This window comes from Gallus gallus, chromosome 2, assembly GCF_016699485.2.
Source record: "Gallus gallus isolate bGalGal1 chromosome 2, bGalGal1.mat.broiler.GRCg7b, whole genome shotgun sequence".
Lineage (NCBI taxonomy): Eukaryota > Metazoa > Chordata > Aves > Galliformes > Phasianidae > Gallus > Gallus gallus.
The window spans coordinates 15,294,191-15,313,790 of NC_052533.1; the positions used below are offsets into that span (position 1 = coordinate 15,294,191).

Below are 19,600 nucleotides of genomic sequence, written 5' to 3' on the forward strand. Positions count from 1 at the left end.
AGCTTATGCTGCTTCTCATCTCATCCTGTAGCCATCCCAGTTTCTAAGCCCAGTTCTACGTCCCACGTTCAAAGCTAAAGCTGAGGGCAGAAAGCAGGAAACAGGAAAGTGAGGAACCAGAAGTCACTACCAAGCCATCACCCTATGCCTTCTCTGTTTCCTATAGGGTCACCAAGACCCAGACAAGTACCCGAACAGGTAACTCAGCACACTCGATGTAGAGAGAAGAAACAGCAACAGATTAATTTGCATAACTGATTGCATATCTTCACTTCCTCACCTTACACATACGAAAGCTGCTGATCATTTAAAGGAAAGACTTAACGATTTCTTACAGGTTACAATAAGTAACCTCTTTACTCCATCTTACAGAATTTCTTACAGGTTACATTTCTAGCAAGTGAAAACTTTTGTAGCAGAATTCAGAAAAAAAAAGATTCTAAACTGTTTTAATTCTCAGTACACTTAAAAATGTTAACCATAGCAAACAAGAAAAAATACTGGAAACACTAAGAATTTGATAAACTTCAAACAGCTTTTAAATGGGAAGATGAGTTTAACTCTATAGTTATTCTCCAAATTCACATTATTCTGCAACAGCATCATCTACACGTGATGAGTTTAAGGAGTGCAGCACATCTGTAGCATCACCTCTAGGAGGTGTTCAAGACCAGGCCGGATGGGGCCCAGGGCATCTTGGTGTAGTACCAGACCTGGAGGTTGGTGGCCCTGCCTGTGGCAGGGGGGTTGAAGCTTGACAGTCCTTGGTGTCCCTTCCAATGCAAGCCATTCTATGATTCTATTACCTCTAACCCAAACATAAATCTTTATTTACAGAATGTATCAATTACTCTTTAGACTTTATATTGAAATTTAAGTTTGAACTCATATGTTTGATGGCAGGGAGGGGGGAAAACAGAAGGGCCTTATAAATAGGTCCTCAAAAAGCAACTGAGACAAGCATGTCAACCTCCTTGTAAAAAGTTCTGGCAAGGAAGACAAGAAATTTAAGAATCTTACATTTGTTTTGCCACATGCAAATTCTGCAGGTTTAAAACAGAAAAGCCATTTCACAATACTCCTATAGCGTTCAAGCAGACGAAGCTTGTGGTTATGGCCAACTCAAACTAAAATCCAATTTAGCAAACGTATGAAGCAGTGAAGCAAGTCGAGCACACGCTGCCAGATCTAGCATAGTTTCACTTGACCTCAGAACCGCACTCCAAAGAGCACGCTCTCTATGACCAAATCCTACAGTGCAATGCAAAGCACATTCACAGGTTCATAATCCTCACATTCCAGGAGCCAAGTTCAACCACTCCGAAAAAACAGAAAGTTGCCACTGGAAGGATACTTAGGAAGTGAACTAACAATTTTTAATCCATTCTAATTTGAACAAGCCACCAGCCTACAACATGTAAACTATAAATATTCATGTTAATGTTTTACCAATGGACCTCTGAACAGCTGGTTCAACTTGCTGCAGCAGAAAAACCCTAGAAAACTAAGTCATTCAGTTTTAAAACTTCCAGCCCTGCAAAAATTGCCACAGTTAAGTTACTCCAATTGGTTCTAAAAACACTGAAAACTATGCCCATTTTTCTATTTTCTGAAAACTGAGATTAACTGGATTGTGCTTGCATCTCTGTTTGCGACCTTAAAGAGCTCTTGATTATTCCATTTCTTTTTCCTGCAATTATTCATTAAATAAACCCTTAAATGCTTCCTTTGTAACTAAATGGAGAGTTCTTCAAATCTTTCCCTCTAATGCCCGAGTATCAGTTGCAGTCATTTCCTTGCCTCTCTTCTGAAAACCTCCACGTCAATATCTTTCCTCAACTGTGAAAAAGAAAACAAGAGACCGTATTCCAGTAGCTGTCACATTAGCACTGAGAGCTAATCTCTGTCGAGTCCTGCTCGACATTCCCCTGATCATGTAACCTTCTGGCTTAGCACTGCACTCAGCAGTTATGCTCTTAATTGTGTCAGGAGTTTCACATCTGTTTTAAGAGTCATTGCTGTACGTAGTTGTTTTCCTTCTGTTAATGCTTACTCTCCTTCCTGTAACATTTCACACAACAGACCACTTCTAGCTGCAGAGAAACCAGCATTTTCCCTTTTGCATAACTTAGCTCTGCACTACTGAATAGTTTTTATTATAGTTTTTATTTGTCATACAGTTGTAGATTACTGAGAAGTCACAAACAATCCTATGATTCGCTCCTCAGAGAGGAGAATGTTTCTATTTAGGTACAAGATTAAATCCACGCACATAGCAAAAACAAACAAACATTTAATGGTACTTTTGGAAGCAGTTCTGAAATAAGTTCTCAGTTTTCAGCCTGTAAAACAATGTAAATAATATTTTCTTGATTCAAAATCTCTGTGTGTTTAAATTCAGTTGCTAAGAATCACCAGAGAGAAATTAGCTTCTAAATATCAAAATACCAGTAACAAAAGCTTGGGGAAAAAAAAGCATTGTCAAGACTCCAGCCACACCTCAGACACCCTAAGGTGAGGAATTCAGCTCTGGAAACCAGCTGTTCATATCTGAGTACCCGCCTGTGTCGCTTTCAGTCACACCACACTATGGCCCTTTTCTAAGTGATGACAAAGCAGTTAAGTTACATTTCATCAATATTGCTGCTGTAGAAGCAAAATTAGTTTGTAAAAATGCAACAGAAAAACTACAGCACTCAGTTCTGACATGCTGTTCAACTCCTCCCATTACAACAGTCACAGAATGGAACTAATTATTCCAAATGGACCAAATCAACACAGGTATCAAGGTACCTTATTTTCATTCTTTTCCAACACACAGTAATGCAGCTGCATGCATGGAATCATGTCAAAGCCACAAGCATTTGCCAGACAGCATAAAAATGAATAATGAGGTCTCTTGTCAGTCATGCACTCAACAATTTTCCACCCTTCCCACTAACTTGGAATTCAGACATTCCAACTGGACATTATTCTTGAACACTGCTCCAAGAGTCCACTTCTCATCAGTTTCTAGTCAGAAATAAAGCGTAAATCACTTTAAAACTTGCATTTCAACCTCTCAAGCTTGAAGGAAAATCAAGTACTGTCCAAGAAAAGGAACGATTACAAAAGTGTTTCTTTCAGACCTGTTAACCTGAGCACAGTGGGAGTTTGCCAGTATTCTTTCACCAAACTCATTTTTAAGTGATCTTTCCTCAACAGAACTTCTCAGGAGACACTCCAGGGAATCTGCAAAAGGCCTTCAAGAAAGGAAATTCAATCTTCTCACACTGAAGTTGCAGCAGAATCACCTGCAGATCAGTACAACCATGTTTTGGTATCCTTTGTAATTCAAGAGGAAACGCTAACAGGGCTAACAGGTCATCATCTTCCTCAATGTAATGGCACCCTTCCCTCTTCAAGTGCTACACTTAAGTCCAGAAATTCATTTTTACACTGCAACCAATCGTTGGCAAAACAACAGCACTACAAGTATCACTATTAAGAACTGCTTTTCAACAGGAGTACATTTTCCCCCCCCTTAACTGAAGAACAAGGAATACTTTCTGCTCCGAGAGTAAAGATGTTCCCAGGAAGTGCCTGTGAAATCTATCTGTACAGAGGTGGACTTCAAAACAAAAGTAGTTAACACCGCACGCTCAGTGCCCCTCAATTACTGTTTTCTACCACAAAGATATTACAGCACGCTGAGCTAGAAGACAGTGTGTAGAAGGTAAATCACATTTCAATTAAATCACCTCTTCTCTCAGCCAGAACAGAGGCAGAGCTTTGTCCGCAAGTTCTGCATAATGCAGTCACTTACGTAGGTCTATTTGATACTCTATACGGAGAGAGTAGAAACAGCAGGGAAGAAAAATGTGAGTTGTCAAGAAACAGTATTTCTCTTCAGAGAAAAGAGTTATGTCCCAACTAGCTGTTAAGGAACCAACTTTAATCAGGGGCCATTAGAGAGTACAGAGTAATTCCAGCAAATAATACCACATCATTTACAAATTGCTCTCTCCACTGTTGCCTGGAAGCAGACAACTCATCAGAACTACCTGTTTTCATTGCTGCTTCCCAACTCCAAAAGAGCAATCCAAGAGTATAAATGCTCGGACAGTACCCTGCATAACTTTACTTCTGCAAACTCAGTCTGGAAGCAAACCTTCAGAAAGCACAACGGTAAGTAAACTAATCACAAGGGAGTGTGCTTTTTATGTACCACAGATATGCAAATCTAACAGAACTTGTTCATGGACAGTATTTTTCTTCTCCAAATACTAAAATAGCACATAAAAGCTTATCAGGTCAAGCCATTAGAATTGCTTAAACAAATTACACTTACAATCCAAAACGTTTGAGTTCTTACAACACTAAGAGATGCATATTCCTTCAAATAAACCAACCACAAAGGGAAACCTTGAATTTATCTATTTACAGATCTGTATTTCACATAATAGTAAATGAGAATGGTAAACAACATTCCCAGCATCACGATCCTAATCCCGATGAATTTTGGGAACTGGCTGCAGCAGCAACCTGCAAATGAGCAGCATCGCTTGTTGCCATGCGCTGGAACTTCCACTCTGGATCATCTCCCATTGGTACATTGCCTTTACTCTTTCAAACTACATCAGATACTTGAACTTCATTAATAGAGCACTTCACCCATCTAAATGCACACCTTGAAGCGATAGCTTTTAATACTGTCATCTTGATAGCACAATTCTTTCCAACTATTATTAGCTTAAGAAGCTAAAAGCATCTTCCATCCCACGCTTTTTAAAAGCAAGCTTTGCAGATAGTTTTCAAAAGTAATTTGGAATATCAGCATTACTTCAAAAGAAGTGTACACATAAGGTATATTTGTGGTACTATTATTACACTTTCCCATTTTTCTGAGATTCTCAGAGCAGAGTAAAAAAAACCAACAAAGCCCTAACCACCAAATCATAATAAAAAACTAATACAACTGGTCCAGTAAAAAGTCACTTCAGAAACACTGTCGAGCATACAGAGCAAATCTAAAGCTATTTTCCATTCTCTACAACTGTATTATCTATAATATCCAAACTTTTATAGCAAACTCTTAAAATTAACTATCGCCAACCGAAGGTTCTACTATTAGTGAGATATATGAGAAAGCTTTTATTCCAAATTAGAGACCCAAAGAAAACCACAGAAACTACTTTTTCCATCCCTTTTTTTTTTCTCTCTGTATTCCAACGAAAAGCTTTTAAGATTTGAGTGGTCCTGGAAATTACACTTACAAATAAATACATAAATAAAGGAATAAATCACTCTGATGATGGGGATGAGGCACAGTTTTCAAAGCCTGCTTCATGGATGACCCACACTGTCATGTGAATCACAGACTTTACTCATCCCAGGTGAGTGGTGACTGTGAAGAAACCGCCTTCGTAGTAACGGATCATTTCTAGCAGTTAGCACTGACTAAATGGCAAGCATCTCCGCCATCTGCTTCCTCAGCCCTTCACTGTGCACTACGTTGTGCTGCTCTCAGACTTCCCCCTTTTCAGCAGTCCTTCAATTTCCTCTTTGCAATGCATGCTGCCCAGGCAGCTTCCGCTCTCTTCCACCTGCCCTAATGCCATTGATTTCTATCAGCTAATTAACAATGATGCTAATGTAACCAACGGTTCGCTTCTCGTCCTCCTCTGCTGCGACGGTTGCTAACACAGGAAAAAGTTCACTTCCTGCATCCAGCTGTTGAGCATTCCTTCTGCAGCGAGGACTCTGGACTCCTTCAGGAACCACTAAAGGCAATGCAGGATAACTCATGGCACAAGCTCCCAGCAACAATTCTTTCCAACTAGGAACGCATGCAACGTTCCACACAGGTTCTGACAGCAATAAAGTTATCAATCTTAGCACAGAGCAGAGAGAGACGCTATTGAGAGTATTCTTAATTGCCAATTAAAAAAGCATGCAAAAGAAACATACACTTTTGGTTATATTTTGGAATTCAAATAACACATTATAACTAATTTTCATGAAAACAGCATACACAGCATACAGTCCAGCAAAAAAAACCCACCACGTTGCGTATACTGATGCTCTCCATTTCTTTTAAAGAATCCATTAAGATCCTAACATGAAGAACACATTTGTTTTGAAGTCTCCTAGTGATAAATGTAGAGAAATACTCACTATCTGCACTGCAACAACAACTGTGTACATCAACTAACTAAACTGAATTATTTTTATTTGCATGAAGTTTTGCTACATCTCTTTGCTGTCACTTGTTGGTCATCCTGGCACATAAACCTTTAAGCCTGAAGAAATATCATCTGAAAAACAAAACAAAAACTCTGAAGGCCACCTCTTTGTTTTTACTCCTAAATGATATAGGTATATACACACCTCCCCCCTCACAGCGTTCCCAAAGCTACCCTACATATCTGAGTGCTTTGCTTTTTCTTTCCTGTCCTTTCAACATTATCACTACCTCATTTATACCTTACAAAGATCATCTACCATCCCTGAGCACTATAAATATTAAAATCTTTCTACTTCCCTTTTCTCTTTAATGGAAACACTATTCCACATTTACAAGGCCCTTCATAGCTCCACTCCCTGTGAACAATGCTAGCTGTAACTCCCTATTTGTTACTGTTCAGGAACTTCACACTTGAGTTGGTCTCCTAAGACTCCCGATCTCTTACAACTCCACCGTTGCCTATAGCAGCTGACCTAGAAATAAGAGATACAGAGAAGGGGGTGGCTGTTCATTAGATTTCAAACCCTTGCACATGCAGATAATATCCTCCTGCACAGGGACCTGAACGCAAGAACAAAGTTATTCCAGCACTCCGATACGCTACAGTTACAAGCACTCTTTGAAAACAAGGGATGTGACAAAATCTTGCATGTTCTTTGCCATTAATACAAGATAAACTTGGAAGTCTCTCTCCAGAGTAACTGATGTCTCTCTGTGTGTTTTCTTTCCACAGAAACCACATAGGAAGCAACTCTGAAAAATGCTCTGTTTGCACTGTGTCAGTATGGAGGGCCTACTCTCAGCCCAAGCTCTAAACCCTTCATTACTAATCAAATTATCAATAATTATTATTGATATCTATTATTATTCATATTTATTATCAATAATAACATTTCTTATGGATACATTTCTACAAATAAAAAGATTCCCGGTTTAAGCTGTGATGACAAATACCTTTATAAAGGCAGCAAAGCTTTTCACAGTGGAAGGGCTCTAACATTTCTTTATTTATCCATTTTAAATCAATTGCATCACAGCTCTTTCACACTGTGTGTGTACTTAAATCTTTAACCAAGGGTTAGCCATTTCTGTCCCTACCACAAAAAAGCAAGTCAGGCAGGACTAAATGAGTCCCCCGCACCCACCAGCATGTTGGATGAATGCATCTCTTCGTATCACTCCAGAGCAAAATTTAGTACAGGTGATATCAAGAGTGCCTTCTTGAACACTAACTTGAAAGGGAGCAGATCAGGTTAATTCATCTTTATGTTCAGCAGTAATACCCCACATTTCTGATTTGATTTCTAAAGGATAAGAAAAACAAAGATAGCTTATTTGGGGCTTCAGTGCAGACTGGGGAAATCACTACTGGAGATTTTTCAATGAGGTTTGTTTTGCTAAGTTCAGCTAGATCACAGGAAGGCAGCAATACCTTTGTAATAGCTCCAAATCAAGCACTACTCATTTTAAATAATGAAACGTACAGCAATTACAAAAACAAACAAACCTATTTTTTTTTTCCCCCAGAAGTCACTCCAAAGTGTTGAAAAAACCAAATCACAGTACAGCTGTGATGAAAACTTTCAGCATTCTTTTTTTTTTTTTTACTTGCTATCTACTCATTTAAGCACAGCAAGATTTTTCTTATTTCCCCCAAGGTACGTCTGTACCTGCAAACCTGAGGGAATACCACAGAACAGAACAAAACAGTACCTCAGAGTAATTCGACAGAGAACACTGCAAACTATTAGACTGTGTCTTTTGGGTATCAGCAACATGCAAGTGTCCCTGTTCACCTACATTCTAACACCTACCTTTAAATCACACTGACAGAAAGATTTGGTAAATCTTAGTGGGACATAGAAAGTAAGATGCAACAACTTCAAACTTGCCAAGAGTTACTCTGGAAGACAAAGCTGGCATTCTCCTGGCTCACATCTGCCCAGCTTTGATTCAGCGATACACAGTACTTAACTTTGGTTTTGAGTATGTGTTAGAACACTCAAACTGGCACCAAACTAAACTTATTAAGAACACACACAAGAAAAATCACTTATTCGTTAATAAACAATAACATAGATACTCTTTCAAAATTAGTAACTTCCCTCAAACTGTTTAAGACTACCTCCTTCTCCCAGTCCACTGACATATAATTTAGACAAGACCACTTTCAGATAGAATGAAGGACATTTTTCACTGTATTAACAGCAGTGGGACAGTGTTCCTTACACTTACAAAGCTACAAATAATTCCTTTTTCTCCATCATTACATCCACACCTCAGATCACTCACCAACTATTCAGCCCAGACTCAGTGAGAGCTTTGGAATCTGTTCTCGATCCTCAAAAACAATTTTAGTACTAAAATAAGCAAATATGCTCCCCACAGAGTGTCATCCTCCAAATGTTGTCATATATGCATAACTCCACTAAATGTAGCTTCACTGAAATCAGGTTACTGATCGTACCAGAACTCAGCAGAATTAAAGGGGAAGGTAGGACAAGTACCTTTGGACAGGCAAACAAGGAAGAGAAGGCACTTTTGTGTCTTGGAAAGTACTGTGGAATAGCAGTCTACCAGTTTTGCACATGCATTTCATTCTGAGATTACTGTGCTTTCAAGTATGAGCAAATATAATGAAAACCAATGTACTAACAAATGCTGCAAGTCTTTGCAAACCTTCTACAAAGTAGTATCTCATTATCAGTGGTGTACTGTTAATCCCCAGAAGTGGGAAAACGTAAGAACAGCTGAGCACCATGAATGTACATGTGGTAGGGAATTCATACATTCTAAAGGAGACAAAGATACTTTCTTTGTTACTTTAACAAGTAACAGTACTGCAGCAATAAATACATCTGTACATCACAGGTTGTTAACTTTATATAGAACTTTTCCCAGTGCTTCTTTGTCTCAAATTCTCCACTTTATAACCTGATACAAAGAACAAATATAATACTTACAAAACAGGCTTCCAAATTCAGTCAGTAACAAGCTTTTCAAACCTCCAGCTGTTACTATCTTTTATTAAAAGGAAAACCCTACTCTTAGGTGTTCTTAGGACGTAGGAATAGAAAATAACATCAGCTTAAAACTTCTGAGCGTGCTACTATCATCTAAATTACACTGTAAAAAGACAGGAGGCTACCTGAGCAAGCTTCTGCCAAGAGATACTGTACTAAGTGCTATCTTTGATTTTAAGATTGTTAGGAGTTCTACACAGCAACTAGATACAAAGCTATTTCTTACCGCTTTACAGTGTAGTTTAGGAAGCACATAACTACACTACAGAAACATGAAATTATTTTTAAAAATAACAATTTAAGCCTCTAAGACTGCCAATAGCATCTAAAATCTAGGATATGGGTTCATCTCATTGAATGCTGCAGTATGTCTGAAATAAGTCAGACACACTAATTTAAAAAAAAAAAGGTTAATTTAATCTCCGTGGTTTAAACAAGAGCTATCATACCTGTAGAAATAAGACAGCTAACAGGTGTTACAATGCCTACTTCCAAGCAAACATGGCTTTTGGTTTGTAGTCTTCCAAGCATCAAAGAACATCACTTAGCGCAATGCTCCCTTCACCTGAGTGACAACTGTTTAATTTTAGGAGAAAGCAGTAATTGCTTAAATAAAGGTTAATTAAAGATAACTCACCACCATCCCTCTCTCTAACTCTGTGAGTATGCACACTTTTTGCTTTACTGTGCCCTGTGTTGTCACCGTATTTGTTTTCAGGGCTATCAGAGCGCCGCAACATTTTATTTGGTGGTGAAGGATCTGTGGTGTCTCGCATCTTGTCATGACGATGATCACCACCACTTGGGTGACTCTTGGATGAGTACTTAAGAGCCTGAAACAGATCACAAGAGAATAGGCATTTTCATTAGATATAAATTTACAGAAAGAACGTTTTAACATCAGTCGTCAATTTTAGATCTTTTTTTCCAAAATACTTTTTGAAGTAATTAATGTTCATTTCCCATTTAAACAACCACCATTAGTCCTCCTAATTTTAATTACCTACATTAAAGCAACAAGTTCTGTAATTAGGACTGAAACCATTTGCTCCCACCTCGACATCCAACGTAACATTTGCTGTTAAGATAAGCCTAATTTCTTCCTATCTTTTCAGTGAAGGGCTGCATACTTTAAGTAGTAAGTGGGCCACAATACTTCTGGCACTCAAAATAAGCACAAGTGCAGCTGGTATTAATGAAATAAAGAGAAAGTTACACTGAATCAAAGTAAACTCTAAATATCCATACTGTAATGGAGGCCACTTCCTTTCACCTCTACCTTAAACCTCTGCAGCTATAATTCAGTACTAGCAACCCCACAACAGATACAATAAAAATCTAGAATTTGTGGAGGGGGCACAAGGGGGCAAAACATGTAATGTGACGATTCATTTTGGAGCATTTACCAAAACTAACATGTTCTGTCTCTTTCTGACCTGCTCAATTTTGCAGAGCAAGCTTCTGAGTGGCAAGTGTTTACATTACATGAACTGTCACTGACAGCTGCCTTGGACTGTCAGATGACATTTCACAGTGGTAGAAACACTCAGAAATGTAATAAAACGGTTCAGTGATGTGCCCTAAGAAGAGCAGTATCACAACACACGGCGTTCCCCAGACTCGCAGCCTCCTCAGGGTGTAATTTTTTTTTCCCACAGACAAGGCAGAAGAGTATGGGATTCAACGCACTTAAATTGAAGTTACTGTCAAAAGCTGGAGGATCCGATGTTTTTGAACACACCCAGCAGCTGGCAACTGCAGAAATGAAGCCTTACTGGCAACCCCAGTTCAGGGTCTAAAATCATGCCCTGCTCAGGTTACAGTCCGCAGGAGCAGTTTTGGGGAGAAGAAGGGCCTTGGGGAGGGGGGCGGGGGGGCGAACAAGCCGCCTTTTGTTTTTAGGAGGAAAACACTCGCCTCCCCCCGGCTCTCGGCTCCTCCGCCCGTGACCCCGCCGCGCTCTCCCGCCCCTGGGCTCGCACCCTCCCGGCTGCTAGGCCCCGGCCCCGCGCTAGGCCTCTCCTCCCGGCCCGGCCCTCGCAGCGGAGCGGCTGCCCCGTTCCCTCGGCTACGGGCCGCCGCCTCCCCCCTTCCCCACCCCTCGGGCCCGAGGGGGCGCCGCGGGCCGGGCGGGAGCCGCGCGGGGCAGCGCGGCCTGCGGCGGCGGCCGAAGCCTGGGCTGGAGTAGCTCCCCCCCCCCTTCCCTCCCCTGCTCCTCCTCCCGGGCCTAGCGGCCGGCGCGGCGGTACCTGGTAGGGCTGCGAGTCCCCCCTGCGGTCGTGACAGCTGCGGAGAAGGCGAGAGAAAGAGAGAGAGAGGCGTTAGCGAGGGCCGTTACCGGCCGCCGGGAAGGGGCCCAAACATGGCGGAGGCGGGGGGGAGAGCCGCGGGGGCCGGGGCCGAGGAGGGGATTTACCCATCACTGAGTCTCTGCTGTTTCCTCGCATACATTACCATCAATGCCCGGCCTGTGTGTGTGAGTGTGAGGGGACCAGGAAGGGACGGCCGCGGCCGGGCCACGGGCGCCGAGGGGGGAGGAGGGGAGCGGCGCTCCGCCTCGCCGCCGACCGGGGGCAGGGAGGGGGCAGGGAGGGAGGGGGCGGCTCGGCAGCTGGGCTGGGAGCGGCGCTCACGGGCCCATCTCCGCCGCGCGCAGCCTGAGGGGAGACGCCGGCAGCTCGGCCCCGCTGAGGCGCTCCGGGAGCGCGGACTCCGTCGCTGCCGCCGCGGCCGCCTCCTCCCCCCGCTGCGCCCGCCGCCGCCGCCGTCGCCGCTCCTCCAACTACATCCGGGAAACTCGGGCGACGCCGCGCTCGGTTAACGTCGGCTCTTTTCGGCTCTTTCCGACGCTCTCCGTCCCCTCTGTCCCCTTTGCTCTCGGGCGACTCTGCCTTCGGCAAACATCGGCAGTCTCCGCCGAGCCCAACGCCCTTCAGTCTCTCCCTTCGGCAAACATCGGCTCGTTCCGTAACTCTCCCCCTTCCTCCCCCCTCCGGCCGGCCGGCCCGCCTCGTCCTCCTCTCGCGAACGCTACCTGTCTTCGGAAAACATCGGTTATTTCCGTAGAGAGGCTTTCACGCTCCCGTCAGGGTGACGCCGCCTTCGGAACCGTTCGGCTATTTCCGTGACCCCTCACCCCGCGGCTCGGCAGCGCTCCCGCTCGGCGCGGCCGTTGGCGGGGCGCGGCTGATTGGCCGAGGGGAGCGCCCGGGGGCCGCGCGAGGGGAGCCCCGCGCCGAGGGGAGCCCCGCGGCAGGGCGGCCGGTGCGAGCCGAGCGGGCGGCAGCGCCAGGCAGGTGGGGGCGACGGGGGGGGGGGACCGCGAGAGGAGCGGCGGGGAGGGGGGGGATAGGAAAGGGAAGGTCTCCCCTCACCTCCCCCCCTCCCCTTCCGCCCGGCGCCTTGATGTATAGGCAGGAGCCATTTTGTGTACGTTGGGCTCTGCGAGAGGCGCTCGGCAGGGAGAGGTTGTTAAAATGTCCCTGGGGAGCCGGCGGGCCGGGCCGCCTCTTTCCTTCCCTCGCAGTTCCCCCTGAGTCGGCGCCGGCGGAGTTCGGCCGCCTCACGCGCGGACGGAGCGGGTGAGCGTGAGGGGCGCCGAGGGCCGGCGGGACCCCGCGGTCACGTGACTGCGCCGGGCCGGGTCCATTGGCGGTGCACGTGTACGCCTTGTGGGGCCCGGCGGGAGTACTGCGCTCAGCCCGGGGCCCGGCATGGGAGGGATGCGGAGCTGTTAGAGCGGCTCCAGCGAAGGCCACCAGGGCTGCGGTATCTCTCCCGTGAAGAACGGCTGAGTGAGCTGGGACTGTTCGCCCTGGGGAAGAGAAAGCTCTAGGGAGATCTGTTAGGGGCCTTCAAACGCTCAGAGGAGCTTGAGAGCAGGAGGGAAATAAGGTTTTTATACGGGTAGGTAGTGATAGGACGAGGAAGAATAGTTTGAAGCTGGAAGAGGGGACATTCAGATTAGATGTCGGGGAAATTTTTCACTGAGAGAGAGGTGAGGCCCTGGCACTGCTGCCCAGAGAAGCTGTGGATGCCCCATCCCTGGAGGCACTGAAGGCCTGGTTGGATGGGCCCCTGGGCAGCCTGAGCTGGGTGGGAGCTCTGCCTATAGCGTGGGGTTGGGACTGATAGTCTTTAAGGACCCTTCTAACCCAAACCATACTGCGATGCAGAGCCTGAATCTTGTCCTGCCTCCTTTCTGAAAAGGGAAGTGACACAGCACACCTCAGAACTGACCTCCTGGCCTGTAGCAGCGCATCTTTCCCCATGACTCTGCCTGGTTAAACGTAGCATGGCACACAATAACTCTGTGACATGGTTTTTCTTTCTGTTCTTGTTTTTGTGTTAACGTGCAGAAGGCTGCTGCTGAGAGGAGACCTCAGGAAGCCGTTGGAGGGCTCAGGGACTGAAGCAAAGGATGACACAGCAGGGAGCTGTTCTTCAGGGCTACAACAATGAGCTCGTCAAGTGTATTGAAGACTTGTGTATGCAAAAAGAGGAGCTGAACAAAGAGATTCAGCAAGCAGAGGAGGAAAAAAGTAAACTCCAGCACGAAATTCAAGTCCTGAATGAACAGTTGGAGTGTGTGTGTGAAAACCTGGCTCAGAAGGTAGCTTCACGGAATGAGCTTGACAAAATTCTTGCTGAAACTGAAGCTGCTTACATGAAGATTTTGGATAGTTCCAGAACTTTGCTTAATGTCCTAAAGAAGGAAGTGGGAAGCTTAAAGCATACGCCAGAACTGAAAAGTAATCTGACCTGAAGCTGTCAAATGTCTGTACTTCCCAGTTCTAAAATACCACTAGGTGAGATGAGGTCAGACACAGAAGCCTACAACAGCAGTATAAGCTGAGGGGCCTTTCTTCCAACCTTTCCACATTTCCCATCATTTTTATTTGCATTAGAAAAACTGTAGATAGAACAGGTGAAATAAAGTTGCTGTTTTCTTATGAAAAAAAATCAGTCTTATATAATTGCTTAAATCACTGCAAAACTATATTGCAGGTACGTAGCTGAGCTAGATTTCAGGCTGTCTGTTTTGACATCCTGATCCTTCAAGGCTCTTCTGAAAGACAGGAAAAATGTTTTACTCGCTAGCTTTTGGAAGGTTACTGTGGAATGCCTGTTTGATGGAATACTGCTTTAAATCTGGACAGAATGCTTGCATTTTTTCCATTGCTCTTTTCCCCAAAGCTGTGTTCATGGCTTCTCTGAAATCCTGCTGTCTTTCTCCCATATGCTTTTTTTTCTCCCTACCTACATGTCTAGAAAGAAAACCACTATAGAACTAGCGAATGCAAATAGCTTATACTTGTTGCTTTACTTTTAGGGACCAAATATGAACTAGCTATTAGCCTTCTTAAGGAGTCTGGAGTTCTCTCTGTGATCCATGTACGGCCCCTGTTTACAATCATCTCTTAGCTGGAATTTTGGAGGGATAATTGGAGAAAACATGATTTAAGTAGGGTATGAAAGCTTAAACTGTAAGACCATGTCAGGTTTATGTATCTTCTGAAGCTGTACTCTAAAGCCTTGGTTAGAAAGGAGTTATGCTAAGGTGCGAGGTGGATTTGAGTGCAAGTGGGAGGCATGCCCTTGCAGGGCACAGTGCTGCAGGGAGCTGTACCATATAAATGAGGGCCAACTAATATTGCAGTAAGGCTGGAAAGAATAGTGTGCAACCTGGAGTGGAGAGAAATAAATGCATGTGAAAGGTCAGAATTAGATCAGTAGTAAACATGCAGCTGTTAGATGTTCTTGTAGGTGAGATTAAATAGAACCCAAGTCAGAGAATGGAGAGGAGGTAAGAGTAAAGCAGAAATCTCAGTCTTGTTTCCTGTTTGTGGTAGTTACTAAGTATGTGTGCACACGCCTTTTGTCCTGCACATTCGTGTATTGTGGCAGCAGCTTTATGTTTCAGTGAAGCCTTCATAACAATTCGCTAAATGGGAGCAAATGCAATTGCAATCTCTTTTCTTGATAACTGTGTCTCTCAGGTGCACGTATCAAGAGTATGCAGCTATGAATAGTTTCAGTAATACCAATAATTATAAACAAATTTTATGTCCTGATTGCCATGCTACATCTTCTGCAGCGGGGATTAGTGAGACCGAGCTAATCAACAATTTACTTGTATAGCTTTGCCACCGGCTTCCCCTGAGTAATGCTGAGGTGATAAAATCAGATAATCTCAGGAGTGCTGCTATTGTTGTCGTGCCACAGTATTCGTGACAGCTTTGTTTATGTTGAAGTGAGACACAAAAGCCAAAACGTTGTTTTTCTTTTAGTAGCAAAAAGGTGATTTGGCTGGGATGCCTCTTGGCTCTCTCTCTCCCCTTAGTCTGGTCACAGTAATCATTAGTTCATATCAAAATAGGATACCTCAGAAAAGGTACTGACTCAACAGCAAGGATTGAAAAACAAACAGAAAACGTATGTAAACTGATACATCTTATTATATAAAAGAGAGTTTGAAATTGCCTATGTGAAGAAACATCATGGAAAGTTTGTTTACAGATGGACAGAGCAGTGCAGTTATTTCCTATTATCTAGTGACTGTTGGTTTGTTGGTCTTCAAATGATCATAAGCATAAGTAATGTATCTCCTTGCTTTATTTAGGATGCTAAAACTAAAAAAAAAGAAAAAGAAAAAAAGCATTTTAAGCCTTTAAAGATGTTTACCTCACAACCTTTATTGCCCCAAAGTAATATATACTTGGAAATGTTGTATTTAAGTTCAGATTCATAAATGGAGAGCAATAGTAGTATATCTCCAGGGCTGTTGTCAAGTGACTCTGCAGCCTGGCAGTCATTGTGAAGTGCACCGGTGGAGTTGTAGCTCAAAAATGCCTCCTGCCTTTGTATTTTCTATTGACCCAGATTATTTTAATGCATCCTTTTATTGAAGTTGTAAACCCTTTTCAAGTGCATAGGTATTCTATCTTTTATCAGAAGTCAGGTATGCTGTAAATCTTGGCATTGATAGCTTTTCTTAAATGGCTTAAGCTTATTTAGAAAACAAACTAAGACATTGCTAGAATAGAACTGGTAATGTGGAGATGACAGCAGCTATGTATGGTTAGCCTGCAAAGGAAAGTTTGCCTGAAATAAGACAGGCTATAAATCTAAAGCATCAAATTTATTCCTGGCTTTATTTTTATATATATATATATATATATATATTTGTCAATTTTTATATGGCTTTGAGGGTTGGACCCTGTAAGCTACGTGTCTGTTAAATGCTAGAAGCTTTAATGGCAAAGTTTGGGTTATTGAACTGTAGTGCCGGATCAGAAGTGCTGTGCTGGGTGTGTTGTGCCTTATTTGCTGAGTGAAGAGACACAGGTTTTGAAATGCTTATCTGTGCTTGATTCAGAGCTTCGGTGGGGTGCATGCAGAGCACTGGGATCACTTCCTGAATTAAGGTCATGGTGCTTCCACCTGGCTTCCAAGTAACAGTGTGAAACTGGAGGAAAGGTAATGGTTTCCCACCTTTAAAGCAACATTTCTTAAATACGTATTTACCACATAGAACTCGATGAACAACAGGCTTTTCAAAACACTGGAGTATTAACTCCTGCCAAGTAAACTAAGTTTATGATTTATGTGGTGTTTGGTGGTTACCAAATAAACTTTTGAGTGCTACGTTGAAAGTAATCTTCTGAATGGAGGTGGTTACCCAAACCACTGGGTAAAGAGCTGCGTGCAAACAGTCACTCAGCATCCGTAACTGGCTGCAGAGATGCTTCTGATCAGTCCCCACATGCAATTTCTGCTACTTGCTTTACAGGAACGGGAGTGAATGGACTGGGATGAGTGCTAATTGCAGGGGTGGAAAGCAAGGAGAAACTACAGATGCAGAGTCCTCGTTTGGGAAGATAAATTGTAAGAGTGTATGATAGAAACTGATGTTTGCCTCCTCTTAACTTCTGTTTCAGTTGTTAGTGTACCTGTACTGAGCCACAGCCTGCAATTCCTGCTACCCAATAAATCCAATTTTGGAAATCAACCGAGGCTGACCATAAGTCAGGACAACCTCCCTTATATTTCCACTTTCTGGACTTTTATTCTCCTGGCCAAACAAGTTGGCGTGTTCTGCTCTGCAGTGGCCAGCTCCAACAGGAGGCTACGGAGAGCACTGTCCACAGCAGCAGAGGATCTGAGCAGAGCAGTGTCCTGAGAGAGGTGATGCTTTGGCTCCCCGTAAGGTGAGAGAGCCCTGAGCCTGAGCTTCCAGCTTGTTGGGTACGTGTGCTGCCAGCCTCATTACTGTTGTCTCCTACCTCGGTAGCTCTCCTAGGAACAGCAATTGTTGAACTGTTGGGTTTGACAAAGAACCCCAAATCCTGTCAGTTTATTGGACGTGCTCAGTGTGTTTTTCAGATTGATCTTGAGGAATGTCAGGTTTTTTGATTCTGAACATGGTGAATGCACGAGGTTTCCCCAGACTTGATGGAATTTCAGATGCCCAAAGAATTGTCTGTTCAGATGATGAAGCAAGCTGCAATCTAACCAGACAAGTGAGTCTTAGACCGCAATTCCAAAATGTAGTATGTCAATTCCATCTAGCTTTTGAGGTATAAATGAGTTGTACTCCAAATGGATTAGGTGGATTAAGTTAAATTGGAACAAGACATTTATGCTGGAACAGGAGCATTCAAAAGACTGTTAGTGAAAGGATCGAATGTCTACAGTTAATTCATGCTCTAGATGAGTCCTGTGCAGAAGACTGGTATCTATTACTCCTTAGAGGGTTTTGCTTGTTGGAAGAAATTTGAGTTAGAAGATGTAGCTCGGGGCAGTTGCTGAAATTATCCTTAACTTCAAGATGTGGTTTGCATGAATGGCTGAACTCACCCTTAATCTTGAGTAGATCCTGAGCTCTTGGGTTTTTATGTATGAAGTAGATAAAATGCTCTTTTTATAAGGTTTTTCTTCTTGTGAGTGGGGGTGAATAGATGGTTCGGTATTGATCTGGTTGCTTTTTGAAATCAATTGATGAATGGACACGCAGGTTTTCCTCAAATCAAAGAGCTCATTTGGCTGTTCTGTGTACCACTGCCAGAAACTGCTTTATACCTTTTGTAAAACTGGAAGCACTGAGTTTGCTCTTTGCCCCTTACTGCCTTATAAATCCGTATTTAACTTCTGTGGTCTCACTGCATTACTCGATTGTTGTATTTCTCAGCTGGTTTTCAGATAAAGTTTCACGCAGTATTCAGCTTTATCTAAAAACCAGATGTGTGCAGGGTAAAATGTACTTTAACATTTACCTGTTAAAGTAATGCAATGGAGAGGTTCAGGCTTGCAGAAGAGGGGGTTATATATTGTTTCATAGCTTTAGCTGATGGGATTTGTGCTGAAAGGAGTGAGGTGTTTGGTTTGATATTACAAGAATGTGATTTTTATAAGGGGTAAAGGCTCGTAAAAAGCAGTTTCATTTTTGTAACAGTTTCAAAAGTAGCCTCACAAGATCTTGTGGGATCTTGTCTGTGTCTGCAAGACAAGGCTACAGGCACACCGCGGCTACCGCTGCAGTAAATTCGACATAAAATCTTAGTGCAGGTTTGAATACCTCCTTTAGCTGAAGCACTGAAAATAATGGTGTTAAAGTCACCACGTCGGAGAAGAGGCACAGAGCACTGCCGGACCATCGCCCCCTGCAGGTGCGACTGATCACGGTCCCACAAAATCTTTTTCTTGTATTCATAGAATCATAGAATGACCTGGGTTGAAAAGGACCACATTGATCATCGAGTTTCAACCCCCTGCTATGTGCAGCATCGCCAACCACCAGACCAGGCTGCCCAGAGCCACATCCAGCCTGGCCTTGAATGCCTCCAGCGATGGGGCATCCACAGCCTCCTTGGGCAACCTGTTCCAGTGTGTCACCACCCTCTGGGTGAAAAACTTCCTCCTAATATCCAACCTAAACCTCCCCTGTCCCAGTTTAAAACCATTCCCCCTTGTCCTATCACTATCCACCCTTGTAAACAGCCGCTCCCCTTCCTGTTTATATGCACCCTTCAAGTATTGGAAGGCCACTGCTTGAGGGGTGTATTGTATTCTGCAGGCTTTAAATAGCTTAAAACCTCTTTTTTTCTTGTACAGTCAGAGCACTGGAGATGAAAACCAGTGTGATAGATGGGCTCCTGTGATGCATTTTTATTTAGTTGTTATTTAGAGCTGAACTGCATTCTAAGTCAGATGTTTAAAAAACCAAGAAAGTATCAGTAATTCTTCATCCGTTTATACAGTAGTCCAGTAGTAGAAATCCTGCTAGAGGTTTGTGCTGCTTACTGTGCAGTTCTAAGGGCAATGCTTGCTGAAATGGACAAACCTGAGGATC

The 19,600-nt window shown here is 43.4% G+C and overlaps 2 protein-coding genes across 13 annotated transcripts in view; one reads left to right on the forward strand and one right to left on the reverse strand.

Moving 5' to 3' along the window:
* Nucleotides 1-12,367, reverse strand: part of WAC (WW domain containing adaptor with coiled-coil) — a 57,590-nt gene extending 45,223 nt beyond the window's left edge. For 2 of the 4 annotated variants that reach the window (XM_015282077.4, XM_015282076.4), the window contains exons 1-3: nucleotides 11,666-11,783; nucleotides 11,499-11,535; nucleotides 9,887-10,082 (exon numbers count right to left, since the gene is read on the reverse strand). In XM_015282077.4, coding sequence (XP_015137563.2) covers nucleotides 9,887-10,082; nucleotides 11,499-11,535; nucleotides 11,666-11,706 — 274 coding nt within the window. In that variant the 5' untranslated portion in view covers nucleotides 11,707-11,783. Of the gene's footprint in view, nucleotides 1-9,886; nucleotides 10,083-11,498; nucleotides 11,536-11,665; nucleotides 11,784-12,283 lie in introns of those variants that run through there. The other 2 variants (XM_015282078.4, XM_046932135.1) reach the window with 2 other exon arrangements.
* LOC420480 (Sjogren's syndrome nuclear autoantigen 1-like) lies at nucleotides 11,454-16,904 on the forward strand. Of its 9 annotated transcripts, none has more exons than XM_040694264.2 (2): nucleotides 11,454-11,501; nucleotides 13,608-16,904. In XM_040694264.2, the coding sequence occupies exon 2, from the start codon at nucleotides 13,670-13,672 to the stop codon at nucleotides 14,012-14,014; it is 345 nt and encodes a 114-aa protein (XP_040550198.1). In that variant the 5' UTR covers nucleotides 11,454-11,501; nucleotides 13,608-13,669; the 3' UTR covers nucleotides 14,015-16,904. The 9 variants fall into 9 exon arrangements, with proteins under 9 accessions (XP_040550198.1, XP_040550165.1, XP_046788136.1 ...); XM_040694231.2 differs by lacking the exon at nucleotides 11,454-11,501 and adding an exon at nucleotides 12,448-12,830; XM_046932180.1 differs by lacking the exon at nucleotides 11,454-11,501 and adding an exon at nucleotides 12,448-12,830 and having other exon boundaries at nucleotides 13,611-16,904.
* The last annotated feature ends 2,696 nt before the right edge of the window (nucleotides 16,905-19,600 follow it).

Bases quoted from the DNA above. Each gene is read 5' to 3' on its own strand.
- LOC420480 (XM_040694264.2), top strand. From the start codon at position 13,670: ATGACACAGCAGGGAGCTGTTCTTCAGGGCTACAACAATGAGCTCGTC.